At 50.7% G+C, this 17,570-nt stretch overlaps 1 protein-coding gene across 9 annotated transcripts in view; it reads left to right on the top strand.

Moving 5' to 3' along the window:
* The window catches only part of SSH2 (slingshot protein phosphatase 2), a 142,113-nt gene that overhangs the window by 103,918 nt on the left and 20,625 nt on the right, over positions 1–17,570 (top strand). For 4 of the 9 annotated variants that reach the window (XM_042857971.2, XM_005298232.4, XM_065572857.1 and 1 more), the window contains 7 exons: positions 4,978–5,042; positions 9,488–9,609; positions 12,396–12,464; positions 13,223–13,288; positions 13,910–14,104; positions 15,862–15,955; positions 16,112–16,240. In XM_042857971.2, coding sequence (XP_042713905.2) covers positions 4,978–5,042; positions 9,488–9,609; positions 12,396–12,464; positions 13,223–13,288; positions 13,910–14,104; positions 15,862–15,955; positions 16,112–16,240 — 740 coding nt within the window. The remainder of the gene's footprint in view (positions 1–4,977; positions 5,043–9,487; positions 9,610–12,395; positions 12,465–13,222; positions 13,289–13,909; positions 14,105–15,861; positions 15,956–16,111; positions 16,241–17,570) is intronic. The other 5 variants (XM_065572859.1, XM_042857973.2, XM_065572860.1 and 2 more) reach the window with 5 other exon arrangements.

Genomic DNA, 17,570 nt, shown 5'->3' with positions numbered 1-17,570 from the left:
TAACGTTATTGAAAGTGCATTAGTGCAAATGCGTCTGCCCCAAAGGATGATGTCCTGCATTATTAATGTATTCAATAACCTTTGTATTGGGGTCCATGTGCAAAGATTGGTGCATAATGTCCAAACCCTGGGATAATCTGGGATGAGTAACTGCTCTCCCTGGTCTGTAAACAGCTTGTTTACTGACAGCAAAAATAAAGACCTCCTTCTAATTCTGAGTGGTGGTGGGAAGCATTCAGAGTCTGTTAATGTGTCTCTTATTCAGATAGACTCGTGTACGGAATGAATAATATGAAGCGAGTCAGAATTCCACCCTCTTTGTCTGCTGGAAGCTTGATTTGTTTTCTGTTTTGATCCTTTGTTGGAAAAGTCAGTCTCTGAATAACGAAAACCAAACGCTGCAGGGAAGACGGTTGCTCTGTGTGTACATGGTGCTGATTCATGGATGGCACTTTACAGGCATCAGAGAGTCTCTGATTTTTTTCCCCTTCATTAAACATCACTGGCAGGGGAAGGGGACATATAATGTTGAGAACTTGGAACTTCCACCTGGGGCAGAGACAAAAACCAAAAGAGTGACTTCAGTCGGTTCCGGCTATGATTTCCATGGCTCTGGCGTGTCATTGGAACGTCGCCCGGTTGCCGAACCAAAGAGATGGTCAGGGAGAGTCTCCTCCACGCACGCACACACCCCGCCCCGACTGCCAATGTTAACACTGCTAAGGACAAAGTCAGGAGTCAGAAAATTGTCTTTCCCCTCCCCCCCTGGCCAAAACCATGGCAGGAGCAGGAGCTGAGCTGTGGGAGGCTGGGTTGGGGCATATGAAACCCCTGCCTTTCAAAGAAAATAGAATGGGCCGAACATTGGTTTAAAGCCAGTCTCTTTGGCTGAGGATTTAAGTGAATCTGTCTGTGGTATGTAAGTGGGGCCAGCATCTTTCAGAACTGATGCCTTGACCTGTCTCTTTTTTTCACTCTCCAAAATACTCTGCACAGTTACAGCCCAAGTGTCTGCTTGACAGATGCTCTGTTCGCTTTACCATGCGGAGAGGGCCACCTTTTATCCCAGCTGGATGGAATTCAGGTGTGATCCTGGCCAGAATAGATCATGCAATGGTAGCATAAACAGAACTACAGCTCTCTGGTGCCCAGACTCCATGTGTTAGAGCTGACTTCCAAAGGGGTCACATTCTTAGATCAGGGGTACAGTTGGCTGAGTAAGAAAAAACTCATGTAGTGAATATGGAGTCTACAGAGATCAAATTTCTGCAAGGGCAAACCTGCTTTGGTGTGATCACTTGCAGCATTGTATTTTGTATTCTAGGAGGCAGTGTGACCTATAGGATTGAGAGTCAGTTGACCTGGGTTTTGTTCTGGTCCCTACATGCTTGTGTTGTTTGTTTATATTCATCCTTTGTAATTTGACCTAGTTTCCACTTTTTGTAAGGCTCTTTTTTGATTTTTAGATCATTGAAGCTCTCCTGTCTAAGACAGGGTGGTCTCTTGCCAAACTTCCTATCTTTCCTACGCAGTGGGATAATTTGCTCTTGTGTCCTTAATGTCTCTCTGAAAAACTGCCAACTGTCTTCTATTGTTTTTCCCCTTAGACTTGCTTCCCATGGGGTCTTACCTACCAACTCCCTGAGTTTGCTGAAGTCTGCCTTCTTGAAATCGATTGTCTTTATTTTGCTGTTCTTCCTCCTACCATTCCTTAGAATCATGAACTCTATCATTTCATGATCACTTTCACCCACGCTGCCTTCCACTTTCAAATTCTCAACCAGTTCCTCCCTATTTGTATATTATGTATATATTTTAATATATGTGCACACAGCGAATCCTGTCTATGAAGTAGTAGTACTTGTTTTTATCGTTGCCTGGTGAAATCAACTACACCACACAAAGTAGAACAGATCTGAGCTGTACAGTCTTGGACACAACATGGTTCCAATTTTTGAACCAACCACTGGTGGTGAGAGGAGTATATGGAAACGAAACCTCCATCTCCGTTCTTGGCCTTTGCCTGGCTCAGCACCACAGTTTGCTAACCTCTGGTGCACACAATTCTGGCAAACAGATTTCTCTCCCGACCGTGAGAGAAATGGAGAAGGAATGCTTTTCTAACCTCTTCCCCCACATTCAGGAGGAGTGTGGGAGTCCCCGCAAACAAGATATTTATTATTTCACAACAGGACATATTTAATGCTAGCCCCATGGCTTTTTTAATAGCATCACCCCCAAAAGGGGGAAATTGACTAGTTGGCAGATTGGCCAGCTAAGAAAACAGCCTTCCACGCTTGGCTTCTGCCCATGGCTCCCTCTCGAGCGCTGCCAGGTGGTGCCTGGCAAAATTCACTGTGTGAAGGGAGCTAACTTGTGTATTCTTTTGGACTCTCAGGGCCGGACTGAGCCAAGAAAAGATGTTGTGGCTTCCCAAGATGTTAGCACCCAAGGGGATGTGTCTACTTAAAGTTAGAAAAGTCCAACTTCCCATCTTGGCGGGTAGCTTGTACCCCACTTGCCAGCCCAGTTTAAACAAAGTCAGCCTTGTGTTACAACCCCCAGCAGGGCACGGTGGTGTTAGAGATGTGGCAGCTGCCCTTGAAATGCCAGTGGTGCCAGCCCGACCGGGCCCGATAACAGGGTAACATGGTGTACCCCTCTGCCCAGGTCATAGAATCCTAGAATAGCAGGGTTGGAAGGGACCTCAGGAGGTCACCTAGTCCAACCCCCTGCTCAAAGCAGGACCAATCCCCAACTAAATCATCCCAGCCAGGGCTTTGTCAAGCCTGACCTTAAAAACCTCTAAGGAAGGAGATTCCACCACCTCCCTAGATAACCCATTCCAGGTTCTGCTCAGCATTTTGGGGTGTATAACACCTGGTTTTTGCATCACTCACATGGGGCGTGGGAGACGAGCGAAGCTGGCCAAGGATGTTGTATCTCTCTCTAGTGTAAAGTTTAAAGTCTCCACCAGGGTTGATTGGGCTGTTGGCCAACAGGGAAATATGGGGAAATACAAAAAATCTCTCTCTGTATCAGGAGGATCAAATATCTTCCCAACTGGCCCCTCCAAGTCTCCCAGAGAGAGAAACCTGCTCGGCAACCTGCTTTGTCTTTCCTTGAAATCAGCAGCTGGGAGGGAAGCTAGCAATAGCGTATACCTAGGGATTCACCTCCTAGGTGCAGTTCGCAGCTCCAACATGACAGTGGCTGATTGTTAAAGACCCTAGGGGGCTGTAGCTGTGTTTTTGTCTAATCTGATCTGGAAAAGGTTTGGGGCACAGAGTATTTCACTTTCTTAGATGCTTCCTGTGAGTGAAGCCCTCGTGCGCCGGGGGCATCAGACTCCAGGTGTTGCTCCTGCCAGGAGCCATCTGGAGCAAGGGAGATGTAGAAGTGCTGGTGCTCTGAGCTCTCCCAAGGGGAAAACGCTGTCATCTTAACCAGTTGGTGCTAGTTCGTGTGGCACTGTCAGGAGTCTGCAGCGTTGAGAGCGAAGGAACAACGAAGGTGCAGAGAGTTGTGTGTATCCCATTGATGAGCCAGTTTCACCCTGTTCTCTGTGTCCAGGGCTGTCTGCCTGTAGCAGTCACTCAGCATTTCCAGTGACAAGTCTCCTAGTTTCTCCTGCCCAGCTGAGGCCCCAGTGAAACGCTGTCCTAGGACAGGCTCTTGGACCAACTCTGCAGATGCTGAAATTTGTAAGGTCGGAGCAAGCTCCAAGCTCCCCATTCCTGTTTGCCCCCTTCCTGTGTCTCCCCACCCCCACAAAGCCTTGTATTCAAGTCCTGTCTGGTGGAGGGGGCCAGATGCTGCCACTAGCTCTCTCCAGCACTGCGGGCGATGGGGAGCCGTTCCGGAGCAGTGTAAGGTACTCGCCCAAGGCCCGGGTGCAATATTTCCCCAGTTCTCCCAGCCCCCGCCTTCTTGGAAACCTGGGGGCCCAGATTCCCTGCGTGGCAGTGCAATATGCTGTCACTAGGAGGCGCTGGACTAAGGTTTCCATAACTTTTACTGTCCACAAGACTTTATAGTGCTGATCACTTGCTCCACTGAAACCTTTGTCCTTCCCTAAGGAGCCGGTTAACTAGTCTGAGCTTTCCATCTGCATGAGAAAGGAGAGGGTGGAAGAATGGACCTCCTCTCCTCTGTGGTAGCTGCCACCTGGGGTTGCAAGTGACTTTTCCAGGTGGCTGGTGCGGAGAGGGGCTCTTGCTGGAGGCTGTGTTGCTCACTGACGTTTCATAGAAGGAGGTGCTTGCTGGAGACGCATCCCTCTTTCTCCGTGTCCTGAGCAGCAGCACTGCTGCAAATTCTCACTCCAAGGAGGTGCAAAGGGAATAGATTTAGGCCAGGAATTAATCTGGGTTTGGTTTGTGAATGCCTGCTGGCTTGGGAATGTGTGCTACTCCACTCCCTTTCTTATTAACAAGCTTCTAATGTATTGAGCAGCTGGGATAGCACCTGCATCCTTTCTCAGTGCCACCAATAAACCTGTAGCTCGCATTTCCTGCTAACGTTAATGGCTCTCCCGATATCCTTGGCAGGCAGCTGGGGGTGGCACATGAACCGAAATGGGAAAGCGTTGCTCTAAGAACAGAGTGGATTGTACGTCGTGGGGGTACCTGAGCCAGAGTGCGATCACTGAGCTGGGTGAAGTAAATGGGACAACCCAGATGTGGGGGACACAAGACCAGAATGGGGCTAGGACATAGTGTTCAGAGGTGTTCTGGAACAGGTCTTCGAGGGACAAACATTACCCAGAGAGTGCAAGTCCTGTCTGCCCAGAGAGCCTGGTAATGGCACAGAGCAAAGAGCTGACGACACAGAGAGACGCTAGTCACTTCGGTGCGGATACAGGTGGAGCTGGCGGCAGCCAGGACAGCACCTGCCCAGGGGATGTTTGGGATGCCAGGAGGTAGGACGTGACTAAAGGTGTTTATGTGCGTCCTCACCTTTCCCTCTCTCCTTCAGGGGATCTCCAGCAGCACCTGCAGGCCATGTTCATCCTGCTCCGCCCAGAAGACAACATTCGACTGGTAGGTTGGCTGTTTGATTTATGATAAATAATCTGCGATTGTTAATGTGTGGCTAGGTCCCATTGAGAGGTGCTGCAGAGTGACCAATGAAAGCTGTGGTACGTATCCATGTAAATGGCTTTGCTATCGAAATCCAGAAACTTGTTTACAGCCCAGACGTTCACAAGAAAAAGGTGCAGCTAGCTCACTGATTTGTCCAGTGAGGCAAGAAGTTGGACAATGTTTTGACTCAAGGGTTCTGCGTGCGTTTGGTGACTCATGTCCTGAGCACCTGTGGTCATGAAAGATCCCATAGCAATTGTCGTAAGAATTAAGAACATTACCCTGGTGTCTTGGTTGAATTCTAAATTGCTGATTATTAAGGATACAGTTTAGTCAAGGGTATTTTTAATAAGTCATGGGCAATAAACCAAAATTCACAGCCCATGATCTGTCCATGACTTGTACTATAAATACCCCTGACTACATCTTTAGGGGGAGGGGGTGTCATTGCTGGGGGGGTGCCCGGGGGGGGTGCTGCTGAGGGGGCCAGGGGCACCAGTTGCACGGGCCTGCCAACAGCGGCTGCTCCAGCCATCCTGGGACCACTGCCATGGGCCATTGTTCAGGCGGTCCCCAGGACTGCTCCAGCAGCGGCTGGTGTGGTTGGCTGTGGGGCTGCCCGAGCGGTTTGCCCTGGAGCCAGCCACACCGGCCGCTGCAGAAGTCACGGAGGTCATGGAAAGTCACAGAATCCGTGACTTCCGCAACCTCCGTGACAGACACAGAGCCCTACTGATTATATCCAGCCTACCTGAAATACCCCCCCCTGTAGAGTCATTTGGGTTCTCATCTTCCCTTTCTACATCATTGCATGGTGTTATGCCATGTACTACCCCAGATGTGACTGCATTCCCTTAGTGGGAGAAGTAATCCCGGTATGGCTTATGCCTATTTTGCCGTGGTGTTATGAGCAAAGACTTGTTGGTTAGTTAGCACATGGAGATCCTCCCGTGAAAGATGGTATGGAACTGAAGTGGTGGCATTACAGTTACTTTGTCCTGGAAGCCTCCAGAAACAGAGAGGAGTGCTGGCCGGAGGCACTGGCAGTATCTAAACATTTCGAAGATCTTCATTGGCTCTCTTGTCCTCCATTAGCATTGATGGGCTCTCTTGTGTTGTCTGGGTTCATCTCTTGAATCTGCCACAGCAGTTTATACCTCACCAGGCCTAGCCAAGCACCAGAAGAGACGTTCCGGCACTGCTAGTTTGCACTTTCCTCCTGGCTTTCCCTGTAGCCGGATCTTCCTTACACACAGAAGAGGAAAGCAGTGATGTTACTGCAAGCCACGTGCCGTTTAAAAAGGAGGCTGGCGAGAGCTTTGCCATTGCATGTGGAATAACCCAGCCCAGACAAGCCCGAGGCCTGATGCAGAAGGCCATGAGCGTGCAGAGCACTCACATTCCAGGGGGCTCTTGGCACCTCGCAGATTGGGGCCCAAAGTCAGAATGTTTGAGGCTGCGTTACTCAGCAGTATTGCTGGCTGCGCTGTGCCTTGTGAGACCAGTTTGCCCTGTTAACAGCTGAACAAGGACTGTGTAGGCTAAGAGAGACGCAGCCTTTTGTGTGGCGTTCAGTGCGAATGCTAGTGTCTTGCACGAGGCTGAGGTCAGAAGTCTGTCTGAATTGAACTGATTCCTCACAAATGAAGGGTGCACAGAGCTGCAAGAGACTCGTTTAAAATAATACGTTCAGCTGAGACTTGTAGTGTAAACAGCCTAAAAACCCACCTCTCTTCTTGTGTGTTGGCAGCTGCTCTTTGGAGGGTGAGTGTCACTTTTTAGAGGACAGCGGAAGAGTCTGCGTTTGTTCCTGTTGGAGCAATTGGCAGACTTCTCAGGGACTTCAAGGGGAGCAGGATTGGGCCCTTTAATGGACCAGTGTAAGACCAGTAGCAGGAAGGCAATGGGTTAAGTTGTACAAGAACCTTCTGGAATGCGGAAGAATGTAGAAATTGGGCAGCTGGCTTTTAAACTTAAAAAATAATCTTGTTCTGTATCCAAACCAAATTTCCAGCTTATAAATTCTCACGGTCCTGTTGTAGGCATTGCTGTACTCCCCATCTAGGTGATGGGTAAGACCTCTGTATCGGCTTTGGACCTGCATAATCTGCTTCCGTGTGGGTTGCTAAATACTGCATGATGTCATTTGTGGTCAAAACAAGCTTGCAGCTGAGGGCAAAGCTGTGTTGTAATCACAACACGTTGTCTATAGACAGACCCTGGTTACAGGAATAGTTGCAATAGATTTTATATTACCAGTACGTAGGTAAGTTTCTTAATTTGAGAAGAGAACGTTCTCTCGCCTGGATCGGCTGGTGTTGTCCCAGTGACTCTGCGTGACCCACCATTGCTAGGACAGCCGTGTCATTTGGGTGGGTAGTAATTATTGCAGCTGATTCTGTTGTGCTTCATCACTGCCATTGGTAGAGCATGAGATCCCGGTTTGGAGGAGGGGACTGGGAATTGCAGCTCCCTCGCAGGCACGTTGAGACTCTAATTGTTTGTGAATTGCTTTGAGATCCTCTGGTGTCACCTGGTTTAGAAGTGCAGAGCTGATGATTGATCATTCCGGTCAATTTAGCGAAACACATTGCCTCGGCTGCACCCCTGGTGGCTCTCAGCGGGCACGGAGGTATTAAAGGCTGATCCTAAAAAGTCAGTTTCTCTTAAGCATTCCTATGAAAGTCCTGTCTCAGTGACTTGAGGCCATGTGACCTTTGACACCTGCTTGGGCAACCCTGCTCTAAAGGGTCTTACATTAAAACCACGCCGCTAATTCCAGCTACCTAGATTGGTTTTGTGAAGTAAATTAGATTACACTAATCCTCTGGCTGCAGACAGGCCTCTGGAGCCTGGGACAGGTCCCTGGGCGCAGGATGGTGGTTGTGCTGCTCACTGCTTGCTCACTCTTAGTTTTATCCTCTGGAGTTTGTGTCTTAATGTGGGCGGAAAAATTGAACCGCCAAGACCCCGATTGTCCTCTGCTCTTTGGGGTCAGGCGGAGCCGTTTCCTCTGCGATCTGGTGTCAGCTGCTCGTGCTAGAAGTCGCCCCTTTGGCAGCGATCCCGTCTGGAAGGGCTGGCCTGCAGAAATGCAAACTCATGTCCCTCCTCCTCACTGGAGCAAGGAATGAGAAGGCAAATCAGGCTGGCTCTGGCGTGGTGATTCCTGAGCAGAGTGGGGTGAGGGCACCTCTCCCACCATGCAGTGTGTCTTCCAGTCTGCCAGCACTCCATCACACTGCAAGCCAGGTGCCTTGTCGTGGTTCTAGTCTGCTGCAGTGTTGGATAGGTCTGGTCTAGTGGTGGCTGAAATGCCAGTCGCTCCTCTGTGCTGGCTGTTGCTCCTGCTACAACACTGAGAGGCTTCCCTGATGCTGCTCATGTAGACAAGGCTTTTCTCATCCTCATTGGCTTCCCATGGCTCACTGAGAAGTTCAGGAAGCCGTGTAACAATGCAAATGTAAACACTCGGACTCTGGGCTACATTAGACACGACCCAACAGATCATCATTAAGACATCTCCTCCCTAATGGCCTCCCAGTTTATCTTTAATTGGGTTTCTGTGACTAAAATAACTGCAGATGTCTTGGGACTGAGCCTAAAAGCAAAAGGAACTGCCTGCCACAGATCCATATGGGCAAACCTGGCCTAGCCAAATGCACTCTGTCTGTGTGCCGTCCCCTTGGCACGCCACAGCTAATCAACTTCTGATCTTGCGAAGACTTGCTCAGGTCATTTGAATGTAGTTCCTCTTGGCTTCTTGTAAATATACCGGGCTCTGTGATGCAGCCTTCCTGGATCTTGCTGACTTGCCTCTCTTGCGGTCAGCTCTTGTTCAAAGCACGCCGGAAGGCTGCTGCCTGAGTTTCATCAGCTGTGCTTGGTTTTGTGGGGAGAGAATCAACTAGTCAGTCAATCATTTAAAGAACTACCATAATTCAGTGTGGATAGCTTCAGGGAAGGACCCATCTCTGAGGTGCTATGTAACTTCTGGGTGGTGCTGAGCCCCCCCTGTGCCCATCGGGTTCAGAGCACGCAGCACCTCCTAGGACTACCTATGCCAACTTGCCCAGAGGACTGTGGCAGCTCTCCCCAGGTACTGATGGCAAGAGTGTTTGAATGCAACCTGGTTGAACAGGGCACGTCTGCAGGCAAGTGCTTGGTGGGTGTAAGGAGCAGCTCCTGGTGTCTGTGAAAGAGCTGAGAGAATGATGCTGATTTCTGTATTGGCTACAGTACTGTGTACCCAGCGTAGAGGCTGTGGCCTTCTGCGCTGGTGCAAAATGCCTGGTTGGGCCTAACATCAGCATGGAATGATGCTTTGTAAGTCACAACTGTATGTTCCCGGGCTTTGCTGCTGACCTTTTTTTTTTTTTTTTTTTTGTCTCCTTGACCCTTAGGCAGTAAGACTGGAAAGTACGTACCAGAACCGCACTAGATACATGGTGGTCGTTTCAACCAATGGCAGACAAGACACTGAGGAAAGCATTGTCCTAGGAATGGATTTCTCTTCCAATGACAGGTATCTAGGCAGACTGCTTCAGCCTCTAGACTCGCCTCTCCAGCCCCCAAATTGCCTTCTAATATCTTGAAAGAGGGGTGGGGGAGCCTGGAGGCTCGGTGCATCTCTGAAACGCAAACCTTAGGCTGTGGGACTTGGGACGTAGGGAAGCAGCACAGAGTTGGGAGGGACAGAGGATGGGCAGCATTTGGAAGTCCCAGAAAATAGTGTAACCAATCTCCCATGCGGATGCAGGAGTTTTGAAAGCAGTAAGCGGCAAGCCCTAAAGCCCTGCTTATCCTAGGGCCGGCTCCAGGCACCAGCGCAGCAAGCCGGTGCTTGGGGCTGCACGTCCGGCTCTTCAGCGGCAATTCAGCAGCAGGTCCCTCAGTCCCTCTCGGAGGGAAGGACCAGCCGCCGAATTGCCGCTAAAGAATGAAGCGGCGGCAGCGGTAAAAGTGCCGCCGATCGTGGCTCTTCCCCCCCCCCCCCCCGCCACTTAGGGCGGCAAAAACGCTGGAGCCGGCTTGTCTGATTTCCCTAGAGTCTATACAATAAAAAATTGTAACAATAGATGCTTTTCCCTGATCATGGGGAGCAGTCAGATGCGCAGCCCCTTGCTGAGGCCTGGAGGGGGCTCGGTTGTGGTGGGGACACAAAGGGCCCGAAGGAAATGCCAGGCGCTCTGGTGGCAGAGGTTACGCAGTGCGTGCGCTCTCCAGCCGTTTGTGTGTCCACATGGTGGTGTGCTTTCACGGTATTTATGTAAATTGTGGTGACCTCTCCAAAGGGTCGCAAAACGTGGCCACTAAGTCATCTTTGCAGTCTGTGTATCCAGAAGCCGTGGAGAGGCCTGCCGGCTGCTGTAGGGCAGAGACTTCCTAGAGACTTCTTAAAATAGGACTCTGGGCTCTTGTAAGGCGTGGGGTGGGGTGGGAGGACATGCACCCTAAAGCATCACAAACCCATCTGGGTCTTAGCTAAGAGGGGGGAGAAAAGGAACCCAGGTCCCGAGCCCTCCTGTTAATTTCCTGTGAAGTTACCTTGAGAAACAGTGAGTATGCACCAGCCCCAGAACATCTGAATAGAGCCGCAGTTTGAGAATGAATGTTACCAACCTTAAAGTTATGTGCGATGCATGTCAGAAATATTCCTCCAGGGTTGTTACACGGCCGTCACATGGCTGGCTGAAACCGTTCGCCTTTGAAAGTGCCTTCCTGGTTGTCATTTAGATATCCCAGCAGCCACTGTGCTTAATTTGTAGCGGTGCTTGGGAAGCTTGGCTCAGAAGCAACTGGGACAAAAGAACTGGGGCCCGTGCGCAGCTGGTGCCGTGTGCAGCGGGGTTGAAAATCATGGGTGCATTAACACAATGATTACGTTCTTGCACAACTTACAAACAAGTTGTTCTTGCACAGAATTCTGTGAGCTGGGAATTTGCTCTTGGGTCTGGCATACCAGTGCTGCCCCCTGGAATGCAGATAAGTGAGGGCTCCCTCACACCGAGTCTCAAACGCTCCGATAAATGCTGTGCAGGCTTTCTGAGCTTTTTGCTAGTTACTTGGGTTCTAGACTGTCATGCTCTCCCTCTTCTCCCCCCCTCCCTCCAGCCCACTTGCTATTTATAACTCGATACAGACTTGTTGCTAAGGTCCCTGATAAACGCTCGCGGAAAAGTATCACTAAAAATACCCCGGCCACCTTGGGTCGCCTTTTAAAAACTCATTTTTCCATGAGCTCATCTCGTTTAGTCAACAGAAATAGTTGGCTGTGGCTGTCTCCTGGGGTCGGGCATTACGGCCATTCCTGCGTGCGTGTGTGCAGTGGGTGGGCATTTTCGCAGTCCGTTCTGAGTCTGTTTGCCTCCCCTGAGCTCCAGTCACCCAGGTGGGTGTTAGGCAGCACACTGAGTCCAGTGCAAAGAATTGGAGAGCCGGACAATAGAATCTGACGCTCCCTGAAAGCACCTGCTTGAGCACCCAGCAATTTCCTCCTAATTTGGGTTTGGCTTTTCCCCTTGGCAACTTGACACGTACAGTTTTTTTTCCCCGTCAGTTCTTCCATCACTTTATTTCTGTTTTTATCCCAGGGTTTCCCTCTTCTTTCAGAGAGGACAAAGTATTTCCATGTGACCAAACGTGGCATGCTAGTCAAATGAGGGAAAAGACATAGCAGCTATTGGAAGAACAGTGACATTTCCCATAAGCGTCTCTTGTGGCAGCCTGAGCTTAGCCACCGTGGGGGCAAAGGGAAATCCGCAGATGGGGGTGGTGTGCTGCGATGCACAACCTACCATACCTTCCTTCCCATTGCCGTCATTCAGAGGAGCATTAAATTGCACTCACCTGAGTTCCTAGCAGCTGTGGCTGAATGACCAATAAAAACAGAACCTTGGATTCCAAAGTCACAGCTAGAAATGAGCCACTTGTGTTGGCAAACCTGAAAGAAATCAGAACGGTTCCTTTCGTTCAAGTGTAAAAACCTTGAGTTGACTGAAAATTGGGTGACCCGGCCTCTGCCGTCCTGCATAGAGCCTGCTGCTCTGATGCCACTTCAGAATTCACCCTGGGAAACACGAACATTACAAGCTTGCTGCAGGAGGACGAGCAGACCCCAGCTTTGGTTAACAGCCCATATCCAACACCGCTTGCACTTCTACACCTGTAGAGAACAAGACCCAGGTTAGAGAGGGGTCTGGTCAGTATTTCAGATCAATACAAATGGGTTTGCAACCGTTGCTGTACAATTTGCAGAGTAGCTGGGGGAAGCGGGTGGCACAATGGCTGACCTTCTGTTTCTTCTTACAGTAGCACTTGCACAATGGGCTTGGTGCTGCCCCTGTGGAGCGATACCCTTATTCACTTGGATGGGGACGGGTAAGTGTCCGGGAAGCAGGGGGCTTGCATGTTCTGTTCATTATACTGCACACAGAGGATACTGTGTGGAATCGCATTCAAATTCTTGTCAATATGGGCAGTTCAGGCTGTCCTTCAAATCACGGTAGTCATGGGAGACGGAAACCAGTTGCCTTGCAGTTAGGCAGCAGCTTACGCATGTGTGCGCGTAAGCTGCTAAGAAGCTTTCGCTCTGTATGTGGGGAGGGGACGGGGGTGAAAGCTTCTGAAAAGGGATCCTATCAAGTGTGGCTGTGTAGCACCTGTAGGGACAACCATATTCTGCTAACGTAAACATCAGTGTGATGTCTTCATTGCCCGATGTCCTCCTGGATTGTAAACTCCTCTCAGTGCCAGCTGTATGGACTGCCCAGAGCGTGACCTTTGCTGCTTTGGTTGCCTCGCTCAGCTGTACTGGGTAGTTTCCATTTCTGGTTTTGAACTTGAATGTAGCCTGGGTAAACGGCTCACCTGGGCGCTGCTGCTTCTGTGGCTGACGAATGCCTTTATTTCAGCCGGTGTCCTGGCTTCGTCACTGAACAGCAGCCACTAAAAATGAGCCTGCCCAGAGCTGTACCATGCTATTGCATCAGTCCTCTAGCTGAAACTGGCCAAACCAATCTGTGCCTCTGATTATCCCTTTGCTGTCCTGGCTGGTTACAAATCAATGGTTGTTGGCTGAAAAAAGACTCTGTGATAAGTGTCTCATTCTTAATGGGTCAATTTTTTTCTTTCACCAGAGGGTTCAGCGTATCAACGGACAACAGGGTCCATGTGTTCAAGCCAGTGTCCGTTCAAGCAATGTGGTAAGGACTCCCTGTGATCTGTCCCAGTGCTCCTTTATCCAAGGCATTTTCACAAAGCAGGCGCTGCTGTGTGTCCCCCATGTCTTGCGAGACCCAGGCACATGGCCTCAGTGCCTTGCTCAGACACACAGGGAGCTGTGCTGCCTGGGTACAATAACTGGTGGCAAACAATGCAGAGTCTGTAACATCAATATGATCATTTCTTCAGCTCCAGGGGCACGTAGCCTCGCGTGTGTGCAGTGAGTGGCATGACAGGCAGGGCTGAGGGGCTTGCCAAAGGCCAGTACGAGGTTTCTGAACGTTTCCCGTGACGTGTTGCGAAGGGCACTCAGCGTGAGCTGCCGCATCACCGGGTTCTTTTGACTCAGAACTGCAGACCTTTGCGGTGTGTGTGAGTCCAGAGCTGACTTTACAGTCAGGCACTGCATTAAGCAGTAACCTTTCCAGGCAGCTGTAGGCCGAGGGTACCACTGCATCCAGGTTCAGACCTGGGGACTGACCGACAGAGGCAGGATGTGCTGCCCCATAGCCCAGCCAGCTGCAGTGAACGGGAGTGGTGGGACTCTGGGGTTTGTTCCTCGTCACCGGGGGGACATGCTGATGTGTGGGGGCTTCTTCCAGGTCTGCCCTGCAGAGTTTACACAAGGCCTGCGAGGTGGCCCGAAGTCACAACTACTACCCAGGGAGCCTCTTCCTCACGTGGGTCAGTTACTATGAGAGCCACATCAACTCCGACCAGTCTTCAGTCAACGAATGGAACGCCATGCAGGACGTGCAGTCGCACCGGCCCGACTCCCCTGCCCTCTTCACGGACGTGTAAGTCAACCTGTCTCTGCTGGGCAGAGAGGCTGTGCTGTGTGCGGCACCAAACCTCCACAGGAGGAGACGCTGCCCCATGGGATCGGGCTTCATGCCTTGTCAGCAGGAAGCATTGCAAGTTCATAGGCGGATCCCGGATTAAACCAACATCGAGGCTGGAAGACTAGCTAATGGAAACCCTGTGTGTCCTTTTCAGTGCTGATTCTCAGCACTTCCAGAGCTCTGTACGGCCCTCAGTCTGAGCAATACTATCCCCTTTGACAGAGGGGGGAGGCAAAGGGACTTGCTCAAGGCCCCAAGAGGGAATCGGTGGCAGAGCTGGGAGTAGAACCCAGGAGCTTGTCTCCCACTCCTGCGCCTAGACCACCGGACCAGCTCAGGAGCTTACATGGGCATGTTGCTGGTTTATAATAAACTAGGTTTTTATTTTGTTCTTGCTGCGTGGCCCAGAGGCCTTCAGGCCTCTTAGCTGGGAAGCCTCAAGCAGCCGATCCAGTCAGCGTGCCTAATGATTACGTGTGGGGTAGAGACCAGGGCTTTTATCCCCTTGAGGAACGGGGTGGGAAGATGCATGATGCTCGGACGCTGGCTGGTGGCGCGCGTCAGGACAGCGACTGAGATGGCCATGCTGGTAGTGGGGCCAGGTTTCCAAGCTGCCCACTTACAAATCGCTCCCAACCGGTTGTCAGTAATTGTGTAGCCTCTCCTTGCAGCACAGGGAGCAACGGCATTACCTCGAGAGCTCCTTCCCCACACTCTCCCCTAGGATAACGGAGGACGTGCCTTTTTTCCCATCACAGGCTGCTTGCCCACTGTGTTCCGTCCCATAGATTTCGTTACAGCACGCAGGGCTCAGGTTGTCTTAGCAGAGCAGTGAGTGAATAATCATGTGGGGCATTTCAGCTGCCAATGAGTCTTCACACCTGATTGTCTTTAACGTACAGGGAAGTGAGCGGCAAGACTCTGGCAGGCTGCCAGCTTAATAGTCTGCCATGATTTGTTCATGTTTAAAACCCCCACCCTTTCTCCACTGAAAAATCTGACTGGGACCTATGGAGTCCCAGGCAGGGCTCTGTGATTAAAAGCACGAGTATTTTTGTAATTCTCTTACTCATAAACCACCAGCTGGAGAGGAATTCTAGCTGTTCATAAAGCAGAAGCCTCCATGCATTTGCCGTCTTGGCAGCGTTACAGACAGCTAGAATAGGTGTGAGATGTTACCGCTGGGTCCCATCTCTAGACGATGTGTGAGCCAGCTCAGAGCACCGGAGCTACAGTACAACTGCCACCGTCCTGGTTGATTAGTAAAGCTATTTTTGCACCCAGCGATAAGGCGACAGGCAGCAGGGACTGGTGGAATGCATGCAGGCTTAGCTGCAGTCTGTCTCCATGTAAGGAGGTGTGGAGCTGTTACCTTTCCAAGAAAGGTAAGGGGGAAGCTGAGAGACTAGCAGGGGGGTAATACGCTGCCTGAAGCCACTGAAACAGCAAAATACTGGAGAGGTTTTTATGGAGCGCCATTAAAGTACTGGATCCATCCAATGGCGTTTTCTGTTCCATATAAAGCACAGCTGTGAACCTGATCTGGGTTTAAGGGGATCCAGAGGTAAAGCGTTAGATTCCTCCCAGGTGGGGATCTTCTCAGCAGTGTCTCGCTCTAGGTGCATCTGCCTAGCGTCATTAACCCATTAAAAACCACTGTGAATCAACTCTACCCAACCTAGCAGTAAGTGGCTGTTGCTTCTTTCTCCTAGCCCCACGGAGCGTGAGCGCACAGAGCGGTTAATTAAAACCAAGTTAAGGGAGATCATGATGCAGAAAGACTTGGAGAACATCACGTCCAAAGAGGTGAGCGGGGAGCCCGCCATCGCCCATGCTGGAACTAGCGTGCGTGAGAATACTGCGGGTGAGGAGGGTGGCTAGCGGGAGCACAGAGGGCACTGCGCAACATGGGCATTGTCCCTTTATTCACCTGGGGAAACCCGGCCTTCTTCTCCTCCTCAGATCCGCACGGAGCTGGAGATGCAGATGGTGTGCAACCTGCGGGAGTTCAAGGAGTTCATTGACAATGAAATGATCGTGATTCTTGGGCAGATGGACAGTCCCACGCAGATATTTGACCATGTCTTTCTGGTAAGCCCTTAAGGCCATGGCCCTGCAAGGTAGAATCCGTTGGTAATCACAAGATTTCTGTGTGACTGAGAACAGGCCTCTCAAGCAAATAACGCCTCTTACCGCCAGTGGGCTGATCTCTGTGTGAAGTAACATTCCCATCAGTGGAACAGTAGCTGCTCCTAGAACTCATGCATTCAGCTGATGCGTAAGGCGAGGTACTATTGGCTGAGAGCTGGCTGGTGTCTTGGACGTACTGACCCCAATGTGATCAATCCAGCCTTGCTGCAGCTCCCTTCCACAGCTCCCAGATGAGGGAAGCAAGTCTTAGCTCTGTATTTCTGCGCTCAAACCTGAGTTCGTGCCCTGTTTCTACTGGCATGTAACAGTCAAATCCCTAGCCCGTCTCTTCCCATACGGGAGCCTGTGTGTGAGGTCACCGGGGTGTACCTCTCCTTGGGAGGACACAGCAGTGACAAAGAAAGCAAACTGGAACCCAGGCAGGGAAGGGCTGTAGAAGTCACAGGTGGAATTACACTTCCTGTAACAGTAGAGATCTTTTGAACTCATTTCTCAGCTGGGAACAGAGGAGCCTAACAAAGAACCCTGCAGATTATCCACTTAAGGCTGCGTAAACATTTTTCCTTTAATATTGTGCTTACTTAACTGCCTTTCATCGCTGCCAGGGCCTGTCTACTTACCGCACCTCCAAGGACGAGTCAGCCCTCCCCTTGACTTCCCAGCCCCAGGGGATGGACCCTGGCTTTGTTGGCTTAGCGTGAGGTCTGCTCCTTTTTAAACAGAGCCACTCCTCCTTGAACTAGCCAATCCATCCCAAGCAAGGAGGCAACGTCTCTCCCTCTCTCCTGAAGCTAGCTCCGGAGGTATAATGTGGTTAAATGTGAGCGCTCCCAAGAAATTGGGTGGGTGGGGGGGAGGCAGGAACAGTTAAGCAGCAGAAGTGTCTCAAGCTAATGACTTGCTTTGCCCAGGTGGTTTCTAGTGAGAAGTTCATACAAGCTCATCAGATTAGTCAGAAGTAATCCAGGCAACTTCAGACAGCTTTTGGGACTTGGATGCAAGCAAGCCCATGCAAGAAAGGCTCCCCAGGCAGCACCCAGCAAAGTCTGTCTCTATGGCTCGCGGCAGCCAGGGACGGACGCAACGTAGAGACCAGTAAGGTGGTGTTCAGCCAGCAATTTCATTCCTGAGCACAGTACAGCTGAGAGGCCAAGCCTGTGCCATGAAAACTCTAGGCGGGTTGGTGCATCTCACTAGCAGGAGAGAGCCCTGTTAGAACCCAGGGAGGGATGAGGAAATCTGAGTAACTGCCTGTGTCCGGGTCTGTTAA

Source organism: Chrysemys picta, chromosome 19 (genome assembly GCF_011386835.1).
Source record: "Chrysemys picta bellii isolate R12L10 chromosome 19, ASM1138683v2, whole genome shotgun sequence".
NCBI lineage: Eukaryota > Metazoa > Chordata > Testudines > Emydidae > Chrysemys > Chrysemys picta.
Note: the sequence above shows the minus strand (reverse complement) of the source record. Positions and strands in the feature narration are given on the sequence as shown.